General features: G+C 37.3%; 1 protein-coding gene across 8 annotated transcripts in view; it reads left to right on the forward strand.

Moving 5' to 3' along the window:
- LOC139139023 (sperm flagellar protein 2-like) overlaps window positions 1-21,623 on the forward strand; it is a 36,674-nt gene that overhangs the window by 3,602 nt on the left and 11,449 nt on the right. For 3 of the 8 annotated variants that reach the window (XM_070707713.1, XM_070707715.1, XM_070707718.1), the window contains exons 5-28: window positions 390-554; window positions 800-878; window positions 1,137-1,268; window positions 1,857-2,045; window positions 2,533-2,720; window positions 3,154-3,229; window positions 3,531-3,623; window positions 3,836-3,952; window positions 4,633-4,735; window positions 4,885-4,982; window positions 5,577-5,667; window positions 7,792-7,914; window positions 9,954-10,114; window positions 10,357-10,460; window positions 11,463-11,716; window positions 14,321-14,456; window positions 14,943-15,084; window positions 15,644-15,796; window positions 16,316-16,358; window positions 16,803-16,988; window positions 18,590-18,625; window positions 19,196-19,362; window positions 20,083-20,349; window positions 21,214-21,351. In XM_070707713.1, the coding sequence (XP_070563814.1) occupies window positions 390-554; window positions 800-878; window positions 1,137-1,268; window positions 1,857-2,045; window positions 2,533-2,720; window positions 3,154-3,229; window positions 3,531-3,623; window positions 3,836-3,952; window positions 4,633-4,735; window positions 4,885-4,982; window positions 5,577-5,667; window positions 7,792-7,914; window positions 9,954-10,114; window positions 10,357-10,460; window positions 11,463-11,716; window positions 14,321-14,456; window positions 14,943-15,084; window positions 15,644-15,796; window positions 16,316-16,358; window positions 16,803-16,988; window positions 18,590-18,625; window positions 19,196-19,362; window positions 20,083-20,349; window positions 21,214-21,351 (3,241 nt within the window). The remainder of the gene's footprint in view (window positions 1-389; window positions 555-799; window positions 879-1,136; window positions 1,269-1,856; window positions 2,046-2,532; window positions 2,721-3,153; window positions 3,230-3,530; window positions 3,624-3,835; window positions 3,953-4,632; window positions 4,736-4,884; window positions 4,983-5,576; window positions 5,668-7,791; window positions 7,915-9,953; window positions 10,115-10,356; window positions 10,461-11,462; window positions 11,717-14,320; window positions 14,457-14,942; window positions 15,085-15,643; window positions 15,797-16,315; window positions 16,359-16,802; window positions 16,989-18,589; window positions 18,626-19,195; window positions 19,363-20,082; window positions 20,350-21,213; window positions 21,352-21,623) is intronic. The other 5 variants (XM_070707714.1, XM_070707720.1, XM_070707716.1 and 2 more) reach the window with 5 other exon arrangements.

Here is a 21,623-nt window from a genome sequence, read left to right on the forward strand (position 1 = left end):
ATTTTCACAACAAAAGACTATGCAAATTATACATTGTTAGAACCCCTCTGTTTTTCTAAGCTGTGGAGAACACTGCCACATATACACTACTGACTGGCAAGTACATGTGTACTAAAGGGTGATCATAGAAAATAGAAAATCTTTTAATTCAGTCATATGTTGCCTGCTTCATCATGCATACACCAGCCTCAAGAAAAATTGGGAGTTGAACAGGAAAATGAGGCTTTCAGAAATTACTTTTAATTTTTTCATCCCCTCATTTTCTTATACTTTTAAAATCATATATTCGAAGATAGACAAAACAATAACACATTTCCCTATGATTTCCCCATCATCTTCATCCTTACTTCAGTACTTATATATATGTACACTATTCTGCAATTTTACAGAGCTGCTACTGTGCATATTCCCAAGCCACCGCCACACAGAACCCTGAGAGCCATCAGTCTGAGAAAAGAACTGAGAAAGAGACAGGAAGCTGAACGCACCAGGCTGCAAATTGCTGATTTTGAACAGCAATTGAAGAGTGTTGTACCTCCAGCAGGAGATGAAATGTAAGTTATGTTATCATAATTGAAATGCGTATCTTGGAAGTTTTCCACCACTTGGGTTAATAATTTGAATTTTTCCAAATAAAACAGTTTGTTTCTGTTGATAAAGTACAGGGATACGTACAAACACTATAGGTAATGGCAATAGGGTTTTTCCTTGCAAAGGTAAATTTTGTGAAATTTAGATGTTATTTTACTTGTTAAGCTTGAGCTAAGCGTTAACACTGCATCAAATTTTACATACACAGGGAGCTGGATGAAGACCTTATACAGTATATCAAAGAAGAAGCTGAGAGACCAAAATCAGAACAACTGGAAATGCTGAAGGTAAATTTGCTACTGCCTTAAAACATTAGTTCATAAGTACCATGTCATGTGACAAAGAATGATTCTCACGGGGAATTTAACAAATTTATAAATTTTGGTAATTTTAGAGTTTGATAGGTAGTACTCAAACACATAAAAATGGCAATAGGCACATCAGCAATTGCATTGAGTGAAAAACTTCCTGGTAGAATGCTGACATTCCAGAATGTTAGGATGTGAACCAGTCCATGATGACGTGTTCTCTTTTCCACCTTCCAGCTCGGTACCAATGATGAGTACATCGGAAAGATCAAGAAACGACTGCAAGAAGATGCGGTCGCCAGGGAAGAGAGAGAGAAACGCAGGAGAAAAGTTTTGGTAGACCAGTTGAAAGCACATGAGACTCAGGAGGTAAATGAGATTTTGTTGAAACTACAATGACCCTTAAATTGTAAGGTCATGACCCTTGAATTGGAAGGTCATGTCCTGGGTCATCTTAACAACAATCCTATTTTCATTGAAGAAGCAAATTATTTCTTTGCAATTTGTTCTACATCATCTTAGTTTGTTCCTCTTATGGAGGCATTTCTAACTTGAAAACAGATGCCATGTATTCACAAGAATCCTTGGATCATATTTTGTCTTGTTTTCTACCATTCAGCACATCACAAAACAGTCAAAGTTTATTTCTATTTACCATTAGTTTTACCCCTTCACTGCAATGTTTTGCCTAAACCCATTGCTCCATGTATCAAAAGTAAACAGTTTAAAATCAATTTCCGTAATGATCATGAGAGCTAATATCAGAAGTGATCGTTTACAAAGGGGAAAAAATTTGCAGAGGTAAAAAAAAATTGTAGGTCTTGTGAAAACCATTTATAGTCCAGGATATGAGAAGGTACGAGACAGTCTTAGACAGGCCGTGAATGTAGTAAAATTTCAACTTGAATTCAACATGAATTTAACACCACAAATTGTTACTTTGTCATTGGCCTATAGGAAGCAAGACGTGAAGAGATGCTCGTGAACCGACTAATGAGACAGTCACAGCAAGAGAGAAGAATTGCCGTGCAGCTGTTGCAGGCAAGGCATGAAAAGGAAATCATCCGGCAGAACAGGATTTTCCGAGAGAAGCAGTATGAAGAGAGACGAATGAAGGATTTCCTTGATGCACTAAACAGAGAAGCTGTAAGTTAACATCATTCTGTCAATCCTTCTATTATTCCTGTGTGTAGGATGAATGTGTATTGTATATTGTATTTGTAAGTTTTAATTACTGGTACATTGTGTTTATGTTTGTGAGAGAGAATACGTGTGTTTGCCTTTGTGTGTTTACGTATGTGAATGAAAGTGACCTGTATGGTTAAAAGTCGTTAGAAAGTTTTATCACAGCTGACTATTACTGAATGATAGGATGTCGAAGATGTCAAATTTGAGATGAAAATCAAAAAATAAAACTAACCATTGCAATGTATTCCTAGTCCAGCTCTAATGTTGTTTGCTAAATTTTGCAACATATCTAACGGAAGTCAGATTACCGGTAGTACCTTAACCCTACCTCTCATTTTTCCACACATGTCCACCAATATGGGTATGACAAAGAATTACAGATGTAGGGTTAAAATAAATGTGCTTTTGACAACTTATTCAACCTGACTTATTCACTGACTTACAGGAAATGGCTAGACTTGCCAAAGTGGAGTATGCGGAACAGACACGTAAGGACAAAGAACTCCATGATAAGATAGCTGCTGAGAGAGCTGAGGCCAAGTACAAGAAACACTATGATACCTGTATGGAAATCCTTCTGCAGATTGTAGACTTCTCATGCAAAGTAGGAGAATATAGGGAGCTCACTGACAAGTAAGTTTAGATCATGAGGTTTTCAATAACTGCAAGAAACAACTGAATGTTTTCATAAAATAGTTGTCACAATGCTTTTTTGGTGTATGGTTTCAACACAGGAGTAGACCTGTTGTTAAACATGTTGAGTTTAGAAATTTCAAGCAAATGTAAACAAGAATTAGCCAGACAGGTTCTTTTGACATTTTGTTGTGCAAATGAATACATATTTCAGAATACCTCACATTCCAAAACTGTTATTTGTAAACTAATATTTAGATCTGTGATGGTGTAATTCAATGACAGGGGATAGTTCCATACAGTGACGAAGAAGTTTAACACATACCAAATGACTGTCAGTGGTGTAGAGCTCTAGCGTACTGTATCTTTTGAATTTTGAATGAAATAAAATCATCTCATGATGTTTCAATATCTATTGCTGTTTTTGACACAGATTGCTACCCCCAAAGCTGATGAGAGAGTGGACGTTACTGTTTAAAGACGGCAAACCAATCTTTGAAGAACCAGAGGTAACTTTGTCTTCTAGAACTTGTAGGAAACATATCAATGAAATGAATGGTATCACAGTCATTGATCCAAAGTTTTACATGGTTACAAAAAGACACTGGTGGTTTTCACCATGGGAATTTAATTTTTGAACAAGATACAAAGTATTTTTCTATCAGAATGTTGAATTTTTTTTGTTCTCATGCAAGTTGGAATAACAAGAAAGAAAAGTAACTTCATTTGTTAACTATGTTTACCTCAACAAGACTTTGACTCTTGAACTGTTGAATTTGTTGATGTTTATATTTATTGCATATTATACAGGTAATCGAAGTTGTCGAGGAAACCGATGAAGAGAAAGGATTAGAGGAAGAAAGACAGTTACTTCTGGATGAAGGAGATTTCTTGGAATACAAAGTAAGTCTTGAACAATAATTAGAGTCTGATAAATTTTTTTTCACAAATTGTAACTGTGATTATATCATTAAATGGGTCATCAGATATACATGACTTCAAATACAGTTTGTAAAAAGCTTGTCAGTTTTCTTGTGTCTTTGGTATGTCATGTCCGAACGGAATGATTATTATATTACCATGGTAACATGTTTGCTTTTTTTTCATCTTTACAGAATATGGTTGGAGAGTGGCAACCTCCTGAAGATGGCGAGGTCAAAGGTCCTCCTAAAAACAACGCCATCCTGGGTCATATCATCAAAAGATTATTTGACATTGTGCATCCTCCATCAGTGAGTACACCAACCATTTGTCATATTTTAGTGAACATTTTCATGCTCTCTGAGCCATTAATTCTCTGTCAAAAACAAGAATCAGGTGTAACCATGCAAGTTTGGGATTAGAGAAACAAATTACCTCATTTACCTAAAGTGTAAATTCAAATTGATCACTGCACCCTGTGTCAATTCTATGGGAAAAAATTTGATATTTGATTTTCACAAAAACAAGATGGCAAGAGAGCTCTATATTACTCCATAGGCTTTATGATAAGTCCACAACAAGCTAGAAACCTGTAAAAAGTTGAATGTCAGAAAAACTTGCTCATGCGCATTCTGCCTAAATTGACACTTTGTATCTTGTCGGTAGAAGTGAAAATATTTCATCCTTCACAAACAGCAGTGATTGCTGATCCTATTACCATATTCTGTACATGGCTTACCAGAGGAAACTACACTCAAACTTATAAAAACATACCTGAAGTTAAAAGTGTACACAAATCATGTACAATGTATTAAAATTATGATGATTGTCTACATCTTGAGTATCAACATGTCATAATTTTGCAAGTACAGTGTTATCAAGCAAACTACCGGTATTTACAGCCGAATATATATGCAGTAATTTATCATGCACACTTTATTGTAAAGTCAATGTATGAAAATCACATATGATGTTTATTTCCTCTATGTAGCCACCTCCTGAAGCACCAGAATTTCCACCTTTCCCAATCAAAGCCTGCTTTCTAGGAAAACTTTTCAGTGGGAAGACAACAGCTCTGCAACGAATGCTACAAGGTGAGTAAGCCTTCCTGCATTGACCAAACCCATTGCAGCAATAGATTTGTTAGTTTAATACATGTATATGTCCATAAATCGGTTTGTTTTAATTCTGCATCACTCACAACAAGTTTACATTTTCATATTATTGTTCATTTTCAACACAGAGCGTCGCATTACAGCTTTGAACATTGATAAACTGGTAGCAGAGGCTGTTGATGCTTTTAAAAATGGTGAAGTCTTGGAACTTCCTGATCCAACTGCTGTAAGTATGATGGAAAGATCAAAAATGATAATTAAATTCTTTGTGCTGAGAGAATCATAACACACTTTTCTGCAGTCGGATATCAATGTATCTCGAGGTGAACTGAACAAAACTGGTTAAAGCAATGAATGTAAACTTGAGTTTCATCGTGACCCTTTGTATCCTGTAGGGGATGAAATCTCCATGTGATGATATAGGTCATGGGTTTAGGGGTCAGAGTTCAAAATGGAAATTTAAGAAATGAAACATATCATCATCTGTACAACACAATTGTCTCAAACGTAAAAATAACTCTGCCCTTCAAGCTCCATGATGCTTTTGCTCTTTGTTGTCCGCAGGCACTAGTCTCATGTATTTTTGCTGTTTCCAATGTAATCTGGTATGCTATTTCAAAACTGTTGATAGCTATGCTGCAGACAAGTGACCCTCCTTTGTCCATATTTGGTCAATGACCACTTGTGGCAAGTACACATAATTCCCACACATTGGTTATGATATTTATGAATCAAGCCTTGTTACCTCCTGAACTCATAATTGTCAAAGTAATGAGCTGTATAAAGATGTACGTGTATTCATTGTTGTCTGTTGCCATAGCAGCAGCCGGATGTAGACGAAGCTGGAGTTGAGGTTGCTGGAGTGACGAGTGCAGAGGGACAAGCTGTTGAAGTTGTTTCATCACAGGAGAGTAAGTACCGGGGTACATATTACTTGCAACTTGTGCAGAGTGTATTGAGATTTGAACTTTACCCCTTGACCCTTGACTTTACTCCAAGGATGATGGAGTGATCCTTCTCTTGGTGTTTGCTCTGAGCTTACAAGTGAAACTTACAACTGAGAAATGTTCTGATAGCACTCTTCCCTTTCCGTACAAAACATTTTCATGATATCAGATGTTAAAGAAATTACTCAGCAAGTGTGCAGTTTAGTTAAAGTCACTCATAATCATCCGTTTGAGGAAATCTGTGCTTGAAATATATGTATTGTTCTCTCTCAGAAACAACATGAATTACAAAGAAAGCTTGTTGCAATAATACAACAATTTTATTTAAACGATGTGTTTTCATTTGAATAACATTGGGTAAATTCATACCAGGGGAGTTAATTTATTTGATGTTTACATCAACTGAGATGTATTTGTCCATCTGTTGCCATTGACATTGATCAGTTGCATTGGTCTGTTAGTGGTGTTTAAAGCTTTTCAAAGATATATCCACTACTCAACCCTGAAATAGGGTTGGTATACATGAAGAAATTTGATGTTTCATACAGTTACAAGCCTAAAATCAGCCTTCAATCTATGTTTGCTATATTTCGTAATGTTCTCTCATATTTTGTACCGTAATTGTGTAATAGTTAGTATACCTCAATACGATTTGCTGACTCTGCAAAGTATATAATGAAGCCTGAGTTACAGCTAATCACTTCTTAGACACAGGTTGACCAATTCATGTCATGTGAATTTCCATAAGTGTCACATGCCGATTAAAATGTGTAAATCAGGCCTCTTGCTCTTTGTATGAATTGACAGTCAGTGATCATTGTGCTAGGAACCAGTGAGAACTTTGAAATCTAAATAAAAGGGGTTCTTTATATAACAATACAAGGCATTTTTGACTCATACCCTTGAAAGCGAGGATAATGAAATCAGAAATAAAGCGTTTGTTGTCCGGTCAGATGAAAAAAGTCAAACAGCCCTATCTTTTATCTCTTTGTAGAATTGTAAACTGTGTTTCGCTCAGTTACTCTTTAATGCCTGATTTGTTGTTTGTGTTGTGTTGCCATTTGTACATTGCGTTGATTTGTTTTTATTTTGCATATTATTTTTGTTCAGTACACTGTGTATCTGTTTATGTTATGATCTTGTTGATTTGTACTATTTCTACCTGCTATTATTTGTTTCATTTCATTTCAATTTTCCTCATTTTTTGGTTTTTTTTCCAACTTGTTTTCCTTTCCAAGTTTACTCTTATTTCAAATGTAAGGCTGACCTGAATATCAATTGACCTATGACCTTTACCATTAGTTCATCTATTTCCATCAGTCATGAAAACTATGGGTATAATCAAATCTTAAAATCACATCCAATGCACACATTAGACAACAATGTTCCCATCACATTCACCTTTGACCCGTCCTCTATTTCTAATGGGAATACCTGCAAGCATATGTATGACCTAGAAAGCATTTCATGCCTTGTTCAATAACTTCCACCTAGGGATTTCATGGATGACAGCATCATTAAACACTCCCATCATTCATTGTAGATATACTAGTAGTTGATTGTAGACATAAAGTAGGACACTGTCCCAATACTTTATTAAACAAGACACCTTTCCCATTTTCTTGAAAATCAAGATTCTACAAAAAGTTTTGTGTTTATTTGCTTTTAAAGACATGCATTAACTAAGTTGACAAGTTTTGCAAGATAGAACTTGGTCTGTAACGCCACCATCACTGTGCTTTCACATTTTGTTTTGCGTTTTGTACTTAATTTGTGTTTTGTTTGTGGGCTTGGAAGTAACAATTACCATGGGTTATATAATTGTAAATGGTGTTATCTTCCACTAACTGTGATCATATAATTATACACAGTCATACTAACTCTAGCACCGTGTAATAATTATCCTTAAACATCATGATAACTGAATTCATCATTTCATCAAATTCTCTAACTGACATTTATTCATTTCTTCCATCATTTTCTCTCCCTATCTCTCTCTCCATCTCTCCTTTATCCATGTCTTGTTATTGTTTGACTGTTTGGTTCCTTTCCGTGTGTTTTTTTCAACGGTGGTTGTTCTCTCTCTAGTCAATGTAATTCCCCCTACACCTAACATTGCTGAGGCACAGCAGTTGCCGGACCAAGGCCAAGTCACGCCAATGGAAGATAGTAACAAACTGGAAGAGAAAGCCAGTGAGGCTAGAGAAAAAGGTAGACTAACATGTCACCCACGTATAGGCATGCCATACGCACAGTGCTGTCTGCAGGCTGTAGATCAAATTGCTGGCTTTTCACAGCTCTGTAAAATAACTGGAATATATACTGTTTGCTGTCCCTAGTCAGTTTGCTAGTTGGCTTACCAAACTTAAAATATGTTTAATATTTTGCGGCTGTAACACCATTGAATGGTATAAGCTTGCTATTACTATGCTAATTGCAGTGCTCCATGTTACACTTAGTACTGTTGCTTATTTGCATATTATTTCCACAAAGTATTTTTTGTACAATGTATTACTATGGTATTGGTAACATTTTTTAGATGTCATGAGATTTTGTTTATGTTGCCAACAGCATGTTTTAATGAGTGCTTTGCATGCTAATGTGAATCCAATGCAACGTTCACCAATCTCTGAAAAAAAAAAACGCTGCAAATTTCCCAAACTCTCAAAATTCTGCAAACTTTGCACTGCGCTTTTCAGTGCAAGTACAAAATTCAGACTACTGTAGCAGCAAGGTGGGTAATTTGCAATGTAAAATGTAAAAAATATTATTGTGCTAACAAAGAACAAAATACACCCAAAGGCTCACAGCTGGGAAACTTGCGTACACAGAGCTTGCTGGTGGGTGCCCCTACATGATAGTAATGCCAGCACTATCAGGTGGGGATGCCAAGGTGTGTGGAAGAAATCATGATCTAATTGCACAAATAACATACAAAATACAGACCTCCATCTTTGTCAAAGCAGGAGATGGCTGCATAAAACTGGTGTGTGCAGAACTTGAGCTGCTTTTTATTCTGCAATACCTTACCCGTATCCCAATTGTATCTGAAAAGTTTATGAATCAAACATGTTTAAAGTACAGTACAAGTTTCAACATTTTCCACAGATTAATTTTGTTTTCAAGTAATGCTCTATTCATTCCAAAGCTAAAAATGCTCCAGCAAGCTCTGTAATAAATATGGCATTCTGGTGCAAGCCAGAGAAGTTTCTGTAGAAAAAAGTTGCGCTTGCAATCAGCAGAGGTCCATTATCAAAAATTCTGAATCTCAGTCAACAATTTTACATTTTTAAATTAATTGATAGTTGATATTAATATAGTCATAATGGAGAATACTTTTAAAATCTCATTAAATTGTGAGAGATCTCCAAGTAGCAATGTAGTTCACATGTAGATAGATTTGAAATATACAACGCAGTAGATCTCCTTTAACCACCCCTTCCAATAGCAATGATCAGTAAATGACTTTAGAAACCTTCAGTTATAACTCTTCTATGAAATTTTTAAGTAGAATATTGTATGTTATGTAAGTGAATATTCCTTTTAGTCTATCCGTCTAATTTGTAGGTGTAACTTACAGTAGTTATTCTCTGTATCAGTAGAAAATTCAAATAACTATGCCATAACCAGAAATGAAGAAAAAACATAAAGTTATCATGCAGTCTTGAACCCTTTCCCCACAATGGTTTGGTCCAAACCCGGTTGTTATCAATAGTGAGTGTGGACCCGTCTACAGGGAATGGGGGTGAACAGGTTAAAGTTGGCATGCAGACAGTAGAGAATGTAATGAAATTTCTGCCATGCTGTTCCTTCAACAATCTTGTCCAGTATCAGCAACGTATACAGCATTGTTTCTCTCTTGTTTCAATTCATAAAAAGGCTTTCTTCGAGAAAAAACGCAATCATCAAAATTGGATTGTTTATTTTTTGTCGGGTAGAAGTTGATATGTTTGAATGTGGAAGCTGATACCTCATGAAGCAGATAACACATTTTACCTTTTGCTACATAGTAAGCTTGAAGGTGAAAAGTTGACTCTAGTTGGTCAATTTGTCTCCACTTTTGAAGTTGTGTTGATTTTGTATCATTACAATCAAAAGTTGGGAAGTTGCACCACAAGTATGAGTTGTAGGTAGAACTAAAACTTCAATTAAAATCATCACTTGCTATAGTATCCATGCATATCAGTGTGGAGGTAGGACCCTTTGCACTGTCAACTCCCTGTTAACATTTTGTTTGATTCTCCTTTAAGAAGCAGACAAGGAGAAGACGGATCCGGAGAAGAAGCCGGACACTGCAGAAGGAACGACGCCAGTGGAGGTCAAGGAGAGTGAGAGTCTTCCTCAGACAGCTGGATCACAAGCAAAGTCTGGAAAGAAGACACCAAAAAAGAAAACAGCTCCAAAACCAGAGGTATGCATCTCTACACATACTCAGCAGCCAGGTCTCCCAATTTACTAGTACTGAGTATGTATGTTTTCTCTGTGGCAGACGTCGTTGTGTGTTCAAGTGTGGAAGTAAAAAATATCGGCAATTATTCACGTTGAGGATATTAGATTCAGACTGTAGACAATAAAATAAATGTTTTCACACAGTATAAGGTGACCTAGCTTGGAGATAACTGTGATTCTCTGTGTTGAATTCCTTCTATACAGCTTACTCCTAGAGCTAAGCTAGGGAAAAAAGCCACCACATTCCTTCGCAAGGGACAGCCTATCAAAGATGAGCTACTCATTGAGATCATGGTTGAGGCCATCAGGTGAGTGGAATAATTACAATCATCAGACTACTCTTGCTAGTGCTCAAGTACGGCCATTATTGAATTGCTGACTTTTGAAAGTTTATCATTTCTCACATACTGGATATTCCAGATAAGGGTCACAGAATGGCATGTTTAAGGTCCTGAAGAGAAATGCATTCATTTCACAGCTTTTTTCAGACATTGTCAGCACTAGTGTGCAATGATCCGATTGTTAATCAAGCACTACACCTTTCTTAAACTTAAATACTTGGAAAAGCTCTCCGCCAAATTCAAAAGTAACGATTGTAGTGTTAAATGCTGTGAACATACATTTTATGTATCACTCTATCAATGTTTTCCTAAATTGAAAAAACTCATACTGGCTAAAAGTTTATGAATTTGCATTGAATTCATGAGATATATATACATACCCCAAATATGCTCTCTGCTTTCGCAAAATATCAGACATAATCTCACAAAGCTGCAGCTACAAAGGGTGGATGTGCTCAGTTCTACACACATCTCACATTTCACATATGCAAGTCATAGCAATATCTGTAAAACACCTATATACTAACATGTATTTATTCTTAAAGAAAACCAGTGCCTTAGCATATTAAGACAGCCTTTAATTGACTCATTTTTCACCTTTATCATCAGACTTAAATCAGACACCCTCAGTTAGAATACAATAGGATCCAAAAATTCTTAGGGAAGGACCAAGAACAATTTTAAGTGGCTGTCACTTACCTAATAATAATTATTAGTTCGTGAATCATATTGGGCAATACTTTGTCACATTACTGATTGTAATTGTATGTAAGAATTTACATGAAAACAAGAAAGACAGGTTGTATCAAAGTGTTTGTTGGGATGCTCATCTGTTAGTGAAAGGAAATTGCCAATCATTGATGGCATTGATGAATTGATGTCTTTTGTGTTCTTATACAAACAACACCAAACTTTAATATGCCATCTCGTTTTGATTAATGGATACGATATTTGCTGGTTACTCCTCAGGCGAGTCCCTGAAGGAACTGGATGGATTGCTGATGGTTTCCCATCAACCATCGCTCAAGCTAAGCTATTGGAGAAAGCTCTCAGTGGCTACGACGCCAATGCAAGGCCGTCCAGGTCACAGAACAAGAAGAGCCGGCTGGCCCAGGACCCTCAGCCACCCAAGGAACCCCCACCACCTTCCAGTGCTATTGACGTTGTCGTTCTGTTCGACATTGAAGACGAGATAGCACTGAGAAGGGCTTCTGGTAGAACATGTAAGTTATCAAGCCATCGGGTGACATTCTGTCACTCTGTGGCCATATTCGTCTCACATGTGACTTTGCCTGCACCATTTTGCTCCGCTGTAATATCCCCCCCCCCCCCTGACAAACCAAAAATACAATCTAATGTGGCATTCTATGTAACCCTATTTATAATTATTTCTGCTAACCCTGCATCAAAGCATTTGAAATGGCAAAATTTCTTAACTTTAATTTGGAATGTCCAAACTGGTCAATTTGCATTTCATCATTTGTTCAGAGGTCACACTCTTTTGCATGTTATTCCAAAAAACCTATCCATCAATCTTTGCATGGAGAATCTACTGAGATACCTTCACCTCTATCTTCTAATTCCTATCAGCCATTTGCCAATGGTTTAACACAATTACTTTCAATTGGTAACTTGGACAACTCAAACAATATGTGGACTTAAAGGGGAAATTTACCCTGAAAATTAATTTTGTTATATTAAACCTATATGGTCATTGAAAGGCTTTCGAGTCGATTTTATTCACTTTCACTCACTGGCTAACAAACAGCGGTGTACTAAAATACCGGAAGTGACGTCGTAAACTTGGTCATTGAAGCAGTCGACGTAGGCAAGTGTAAGCTTTTCCACTTAGCCTACAGTGTATAGAATGGCTACAGAATATAGGGGCCAAGCACTCGGTGTCGATTTTCAAGTCGAGCAGAAATAACGCTTTCTGCGAATACCACTTTGAGAAGGGCTGCTTTTAGCGAATTCGAAAGTTGCAAGTCCAACTACTGAACTACAAGCCTAAAAGAAAACTGCCCGGGGCATATCCAGGCCCAAGTGCTTTGCTTGTACATAGGGGGACCGTACGTACGCTCAGGCACTAGAAACGGAACGCTGTAGACAGGAGTGCCGGTTCTAGACTGATCATGGCTACATCAGGGTGTTCAGTAACACATTAAAAATGCTTGCACTTTTAGAATTCATGTCGATGTCTTTAGAGCATTGGCATTACTTCGGTGTTGGCATGATTTCACAGCGATTGGGTTGACAATGACAGGCATGATTGATCGCCGAGAGTAATTTGAACTTCGTCATCGGAGCTAGAATATTCACTTCCCGAACTCGAGTCGCTGTAACTTTCTGACGATGTGAGTCTTGGATCATCGACTGCTCGTTCAGGTTTGAAGTTATTACCGATTATCTTCGCCATTATGATTTTTAGTCGAGCGCTGAGGTTTGCGTACCGCGTACGCGTACTCCACTTGGTGTAGAAGAGCTTGGTAGTGACCTCGCTTTGAACCCGCTGTGACTAGCAAGTTTGATACGTCACTTCCGGTTTCCGTGCGTTCAGTTTGTGGCCACTGCGCTAATACGCGCAAGTGAAAGTGACTGAAACCAACGCTATTTTGTTTATTTTTCACTAAAGAAAGACCTGATTACCTAAGAAAGTCTGGGTAAATTTCCCCTTTAATCTTTTAACACGTTGTGTGTCAAGTGATAACTGTACAAACCTGTTATATATTAATGTATAAATGTAAGGTTAAAGTCAATTTCATACTTTTAGTCATGAATGTGACATAATGTTAATTTCATAGCTTCTCTTTATTCATTGATGTCTTTGTACTCAATGTATCATTCTTCATTGTATTGTTCCTTTCATATTTGTTTTCTGTTAAAAATGTGTCTCTTTTCCAATAGTCTCATTTCTAAATTATTTGCATGTCTGCATCTGAAGGTAAGCTCATATCAGGCATCTTGCTGGCCATCTGTGCTGCACTTATTCCAGAGTGTGTGTGTCCTGTTATGGCAAGCAAAAAATGTGTTGTCAATCACAGCTCTTGTCTGAAATGTGACATTTTGATTTTCTTCAATCAGCGTCCTATTAAAGATCTACAGATTATGATTGAAGGACATATTAAGTAATCAATCACATGTACACTCTTTGGATATTTCTGTTTCAATTAGAACTGAGACCAAGTACCAAGACATGTTCGTTGCATGTATTTGATACTGATCAATTTCAAAATGATACTTTGAAAACCAGTTTTGCTGTTTGCATAATCACAATTGTAGCACTTACACTTTTCTTTAAAATTTGACACACAACAGTTTGAAAAGATATAGCTACAATTCAGAAGTGCCATCAATTTTTATAATTTCAAAAACTGTGTACGGTAAGAGATGTAAGGGATAATAAAATCATGTAGTTTTGGAAAACAAAAATTAATTTTAATTTTTCTAGTTCAATGCAGGGATAGGCATGAAAAGTAGCAATCACTTGAGTATCTCAACTCTAACCCTAACACAGATTCAGTTTGATAATAACCTAATTGTTTAAAAAAGTGTGGTTGGAACCATACACTGTGGATAAGGAGATCAAAGGAAATTAGTGTACTGCAGTATGCTGTGTGTGACTGTGTCCACTGTGAAAGCTATCTGTGGAAGTCTCAACAGTTTGGAGTGTCTCCAATACAATTGTCAAGTATTGTCTATCATAACTCCACGCTTGCATTGAACACAAGCAGTATGTTATAATATTGTAAAGATAATTTTGTGTGACAGTGAACATCAAGTAATAATTTGTCACTTAAATTACCATTTTTTTCTGTCCATCACAAAAGGCGCTGTTCAAGGTGAAGAAGAGTATCAACAAGAGTACCGTCCACCACCAGAGGGCAGTATGACGGGTATCGGCAAACAGGAGAAAGTTGTACCAGTGAAGGATGAAGCCCATGACCAGGAACAAGTGCAACACAGGTTAGGACACTGTTTATATTGAATTCTTTGCTTCTATTTCATGTGTTCACAGTTTGAGTAAAGTGTTCTCCACAACTTGGAAAAAAATATCTTGCAATTTACATAACAATGCATAATTTGCATATTATTTTGTTGTAAAATAATATTATATTGTATAAGTATATACATATGAATACATTGCTCCCAAAACAGAGGGCTGGCCTACCCCACAAAATGCTCTTGTGGAGAACCATGGCATATATTGTTCTGTACATATTCATATGATTTCTTTGCCACTCATTGTGTTGGTTTATGTTTCGCGAAAGTAAAGTGACACAATTTTCAACAAATCCATACACCTTTATTCAATTTGTTGCAAGAAAAGCTATCGTAATTCCAAGGTAGTGGTTGCTATGTAAAACCAGAGAATGCAGGTATTTCAGTTGATCAGAACACTCATACTTTGGATATCATGACAATTTCAAATTTTTTCTTTTTTTCACACAGAATCACAGGATTTTTAGACTCTTGGAAGAAACTTGAGAAGTGGTTCAACAACTTTGGTATTCTGACCAAGATAGATGCAAACAAAGAGAGAGAACAAGTCTTTGAGAATGCAGTCTTTGCTCTAGATGACTTCTTTGCCAGGGTATTTACTTGTGTTTGTTTTGTTATCCTGTGACACTTACTTATACATTTATTTCATCTTCATCAACATGATAGATGAAAAAATCCAGTTACTTGTTCAATTCCTTGAATTCGCTTTAGGAACGTCGTGAAACTTCTTTGACACAGTCACCAACTAATGTCTGTTGTATGAAATACCTTGAGTCCGTTTCACATCAAATTGGCTTCAGAGCTATCATTACTGTGTCCCTATCTTTTTTCACCAGAGGGAAAAAATGCAGTCTTTTCATGTTGTAGTATTGGAACTCAGCATTAGGTGTACTAAGTGTGAAACTAAACCCTTATCCACAGTGAACTGTGCCCTAGCTTAACCTGCCATCCTTTATCACTGAGTACCCAAAGTGTGTGTGGTAAAATCTTTGTGGCAGTAGGCAGAAAACTGCAATTTGAGCTAGCTTTCACATCCAAGATATGAAACTAAAGACATTACAACATGTTATACAATTACTCAGCCATGTATTACTGGGATTTATCAGATGTAATATGTCTATATGTAATATTCAATGTGATGGATTTGACAGAGGGAGGCGGCCAAGGAGGAAGAGGAAAGGAAGAAAGCTGAAGCTGAGGCAGCAGCCAAGGCAGAGGCTGAGAGAGCTAGCACTGCTGTCACATCATCAGAACAACCAACAGACGGGCAGGACTCTCTGGCAGCACAGGCATCGGATGTACAGGTGAGGCCATCGTAATAAGCAAATTAGAATTTTCAACCAATGAAAGTAAATATTTAATGTATACATATCATTTATTGGATAATGTACTTGTCAAAGAATAGAGCATTGCTGCAATGAGTGACTCCATGAAAAGACATTTGGATACAGTTTCCATGTCCTTTAGATTACCATATTTCAGTAAAATTCCACAAAACTTTGTGATCTAATAATTTAATGAAATGGGTATTTTGTGATTCATGTAGGTTTGTATAAACTCTACATCATACAACCCGAAGTAAATCAAGTGGTAAATTGTTTATGTTAATAAACTATGCAGAGGTTGTTATACTCATCCACTTATGCAAGATGAGAGATCACCGGTCAGTGATATGCTAGAATTGATCAATGCCATCCTATATAGACACTGAACATGGAGGAGACAATGATACACATGGAGGAGACAATTATACTGCCTATCTTACTATTTTAATATCATACAATCTATAATATGAAATGCCTTTTTCTTGTGATATTTTACAGGCCAGTGTAGACAGACCAAGCTCTAAGAAAGGCTCCAGAGGAGGTAGGAATGTACATCTTGTTTTCCTGTACCAGATGATCCTACCAGTAATGTTCATGGTTACCTTGTTCAGAGACTTGTGCAGATGTTCCAGGGCAGTCACCCATTGGCCATTTACCCACTGGACACTTAACCTTACCCTATCCCTAACCTTAGTCTGAACTCCATCCAGATGGCACATATATAGTAACCTTATTGAAACCATTCTGTGCTAGGTGCAAATAGTTGTGTACACATAGTGCATTTATTCACAATACCATGTTTTACTACCAAGTATTCATTAATAGTAAAAGGATCTCCTGTTACAACAAATGTATGACTCTGTAGAAAATAATCATTGAAATGGTAAACAGCTTTCACAACAAAATAAAATCTGGCATTTCAATCATACATTTTTTGTTTTTCATTCATACTGGAACTCAAATGTCAACCACTTTTTTTCTACAGGATCTCCCAAGAGAGGTGGATCACCAAAGAGAGGTGGCTCTCCGAAAAGAGGAGGTTCTCCCAAGAGAGGGGGCTCACCAAAGAGGGAAGGGTCACCAAAGGGTAGTGGTAAAGGAAAACGCAGCGGTAGTGCAAGTCCCAAGCGTGGTGGCAGCCCCAAGAGATCTCCATCTGGTGATAGAAAGGGTAAGGGATTATTTTCCAACCATGTGTATAGAAACTTAGCTATACTTGGACTATTGCCGACCCTTTGCTCAATACGTGGAATTCTGTTGATTGCGCAAAATTTCTAGTTTTGCAGTAATCAAGGTGTATCAGCTAAATTTTCACACGTGATCAAAATCTGAGAAAGGATAAGTATGAAATCCTTATGGTATCAGAAAAGTTTGTATCATTTTTAAGAAAAAAATCAGTCCGTCATAATCACTACATCACCAAATCCTTGCTTGCTGAGATCCATGTATGTGTGCCTTACACTGTGCTATTCATTCTGAACCCTGGATTACCTGGAGAGTGCTACTGTATGGCTTTACAAAGTCCACTTAATCTTCCCATCATCCTTTTAAAATGTTATGCAAATTAAAAAGGAGTGTGCCAACATCACAGCACTGCAAATCATATGATGATAATTATGCATGCTTCAGCCTTCTGCGAAGTTCTTAATTACAGCGACAAGATACACATAGTTTTTAGTTGCAGCATGTCAACTCAGTAGTGCTGAGCGATACACTTCACTATAAAACTTGGGTTGGCCCCACTGTATGTGGTATATTATATTGTTTAGCCTGTTTAGAGGGCAGTGGGGCATGTACCGTATTTCAATTTTTGCTCCTACTTCAGATCCCAATGAGCGTAGGCTATTCACTTCCTATACTTGTTTGGAGTGCTGCCAAACTAATTTTAGAAATTTATCCATTAGATTTGCTAATATTTTAAAATGGAAAGGCAATGTGCCATAGTTGGTTGCAGTGTGTGGGTGTTGTATGTAAGTAATGTCACAGTAGCAGAAAAGCAATGTTCTTTCGTTTCTACTGTATTTGCAGAGTTGGAAAACAATTTTCAGTTTTCTGTCCTGTCAATGAACATGACCATGAATTGAAAAAAAAAAATTACCAACACAATTTACTGCTATCCATTATTACGTTTGATTACTCTTGTCGCGTTGTAGGGACTTTTGAAGTGCATATGTTGTAATTAAGGGGAAGCATTCCTGCTACTCTGTGTACATCCTTACTCACAACACTATTGCTTTTCAGATCTTTAACAGGTGTGCCCTCTCACTTACATTTCACAGGGTACTCTACCACAAAAACGGAGTACTCTGTTATTTAAATTTTTACCAGTGTTCTGTGTGCACTTTTAACACAGTGTGAATCCTTAGATACAGTGTAGGGTCACATGACCAACGTTCCCTTTAAAACACTGCACAGTAAGTTAAAACCAATCACAATTGCTTCCATTGACACTGCACCATTGCTCAAACACGTACTTTACATTTTGTTGTACATTATGCTCCATTGCATTTTACAATGGCGGTTTTAACATTCTGTATAGATCTATACGTGCATGCCAAGCTACCCAGGCTGTCTCCGCGCAGTCTTATTAGAATCAGCACTACAAAACCTTTCTATTCCGCATGGTGTGGGGCTAATTTTTCTTCAAACTTAAATATTCTTAATCCTCGTAATATGGTGTGGATTGTTTACCCTTTGTTCATCCCGTCTGGTACGTATATTTTTAACCCTGTTCTTTTACCATGACTCCAACCCCTGCATGCACTCCTACAGAGAAGGGCAAAGACAAAGCTAAAGGGAAGAAGTCACGTAAGTTGCTGCCACATGCAAAGCTATGCTGCTCCTAGCTCATCCATCTCTCTGTGAACCCTCCTCACTCATTAAGTTCCATTTGCGGTTCAGGGAGGGTGCATGGCCCCCCCACACATTGGGGATCAGGCATGATCAGGAATAACATTGAAAAGCCAGGGGAAGATTGCATTTTGAACATAAGGAGTAGGAGGGTTTAACTGTACCCTGTCACAAATTCTAAAATTTGCGTGTACACACCTCATCCGTCTCTCTAGCGCTAAAACATGATGCTTTAAAAAAAATCCAGTTCTAAGATCATTCTTGCAAGCCTTAATTGCAGCTATAAAAACTGCATTTAACCAGCGTACATCCTTGCAACACTAACACATAGCAAATTCAAATTCTATCTCCTTCTTTTCTCATAAAAAGGACGAAAGAGAAATAACAATATGCCTATGTGCACATAGGAGCATCAGTAAAACCCCAGATATAACAAACACATCCAGTCCCAGATGCTAACATCACCATAAACCATAAACAGTCTGTGCTCTGTATTGGATTTGACCTGTCCCTGTTTGTAAAATTTAGGATCACCCAAAAGAGAAAAATCCAAGTCCCCGAAGAGAGGGAAGTCGGGAAGGAAATCCAAGACTCCAGAGCCGGAGCCAGAACCGGAACCCCAGGAACCACCTGGTCCCCCACCTCCACAGCCGGGATCAGAGGATTGGGAGTACGTGGATGAAGCTATTGATCCGGTGAGTAAAGTGGTCACTCTGAGGGGTTTATAATTGTTGCCCTCTATGTTACACTGACTGGACATTACAGATGTGTCATAGACTCAGTTGGTAAACCATCATACATTTCTTGCATATTTGAATGAAGGCACTGGTTTGCAGTAAGTGCTGCATTAGTGAAATTATCTTTGTACTCTGCGCAAATACAAATTGTGATGCCAAATTATCTTCGTACTCTGTGTAAATACAAATTGTGATACCAAATCCTGTCAATTGTCTGAGTGCTCTAAGTAGTTTTTAGCTTGTATTTGGTATGTATATAAATACCAAATAGAGCTTATATAGTGAGTCGGTGGCGTCTGTATGTCTGTGTGTATGTATGTATGTATGTATGTATGTGTGTATGTGCGGATGTATGTCCGTCACACGCAAAAGCTCCCAAACCGCCGCACCTACCATCTCAGTATTTGGTGTACAGGTAGACCCAGAGGTTGAGATGTGACGTTGTTCAAATGAACATGTCAGTGTCAAAAATATGCAAATGAGGTAAGAAAAAGGGGAAATCCTGCAAATGTGCGGGAGTGGTGGCATTAACTGAAACAGCCCAATCTGAGTCAGAGCTTCTATGATCTCTAACCTATTTGTATGCAGTGTACCTATAGTGTTATGTTTTTTGTTGCAGTTGTTGAATCCTACATTTCTAAATTTTAAAGCATTTCTTTTCTGGTTTTATCTCTTCAGGAACTTGCTCACATCCTGGCACCCCACTGGGAGACTGTGGAATCTTCCTACATCAACAGCAGCAAGCACGTGTTCCGCGCAGTTCGCGACGAACGCGAGAACATCTACCGCTACTTCCACAAGATCCGCAAAGTCTTCGCGGAGTACCTGAAGAGACCGGACACCAAGCAAGAATTTGTAACACAGTGGCAGAAGGATTACAACGATGTTCCTGATGATATGCGAGATGATGAAGAGACCAAGGCAGAGTTGCACAGGAGAATTGATGTGAGATTTTATTTGGTTTTATTTATGCTGCAGGGTCGACGTCAATGATAGGTGTAAATGAGCAATTTCAATGTAAAGAGTGAATTATTTTTCATCTGATGAATATTTAGGATCAGTTTCCACTGGGAAAAACTTCCCGTCAAAGGGCATTTTCCCAATTAAACAGAAAGCAATTTTTTCTAAATGATTAGAACTTCAGTGTATGACAAAGACTTTGTAAAGTGAGAATCTGATGTATTGATAGCATAGAGTAAAATAAAATTGAGAACCACATTGAAAAAGTTTGCCCTGTAAAATGCAACAAATATTGAAGAAGGAAATTTATGGAAAATAATAACCAGACATCTGGGCAGGTAACTTTGAACAGTGGCCTGCCCTAGCAAAATAGTGGCTGCCTTGATGATTTTATTTTGTATTCTATATATCTTGCCTCCGATTTCAGCCAAATAAAAAAAATTAACAAGTATTTCCACCTGTCCATCGGTAAAATTTCATCTGTCCAGTGAAACATTTACCTGCCCTGGGCAGGTGGATAGACAGTTATTTCTTACTCAGCAATTAGATCAGAAATCATTTTGTACCAGCATATTTTGCAGAATCAAATGAAATATCAGCAGTTTTGTTTTAGCTTTTGCTGCCAAAATTGCTCAAAGGTATTGTCCATCATTTCAGGAAAATGCAATGCTATAAAATCAGAAGTCTGTTGTTTTGGAAAAGGAATAGGTACTGGTATGATCATCTTGCTCTGATTACCAAACAATGATCTATCATCTGTGAAAAAAATAAAACAGAGAACTAAAAACAAACAGAAAAGGTTTCATACAAGACATTTTGTTTGAATGTTGTCATTGTTTTTTTTTGCAGGATCTTCAAGAGAGACTGTGGAGCATCTGTGACACCCGCAAAGAAGATGCAGAGAATGAGAGAAAGATGGTGATGGAGGAAGGATGGTTGGAGGATAGAATGGGCTTACTAACAAACCATTATGTTACATTGATGCAGGTAAACTCACGCTTGTCTAACGTTTTAAAACTTGGGCTTGTAAGACACTTTTACATCCTATTTTACAGGAATGGTTTGTATATCAACAACAACCTGATTGCTCTACAGCCTGCTCTGCAGCTATTGAATAATTATGACATCACAGTAAAATATAGTGATTTGAAATTTTGACAGACATGTTTAAATATCATCAAGTGTGTCATGTTCGCAAAACCCAGCAAAAAAACAATTTACAGTATTTATGAGTTGATTATTTTCATTTAAATTCTGTT

This window comes from Ptychodera flava, chromosome 8 (genome assembly GCF_041260155.1).
Source record: "Ptychodera flava strain L36383 chromosome 8, AS_Pfla_20210202, whole genome shotgun sequence".
NCBI lineage: Eukaryota > Metazoa > Hemichordata > Enteropneusta > Ptychoderidae > Ptychodera > Ptychodera flava.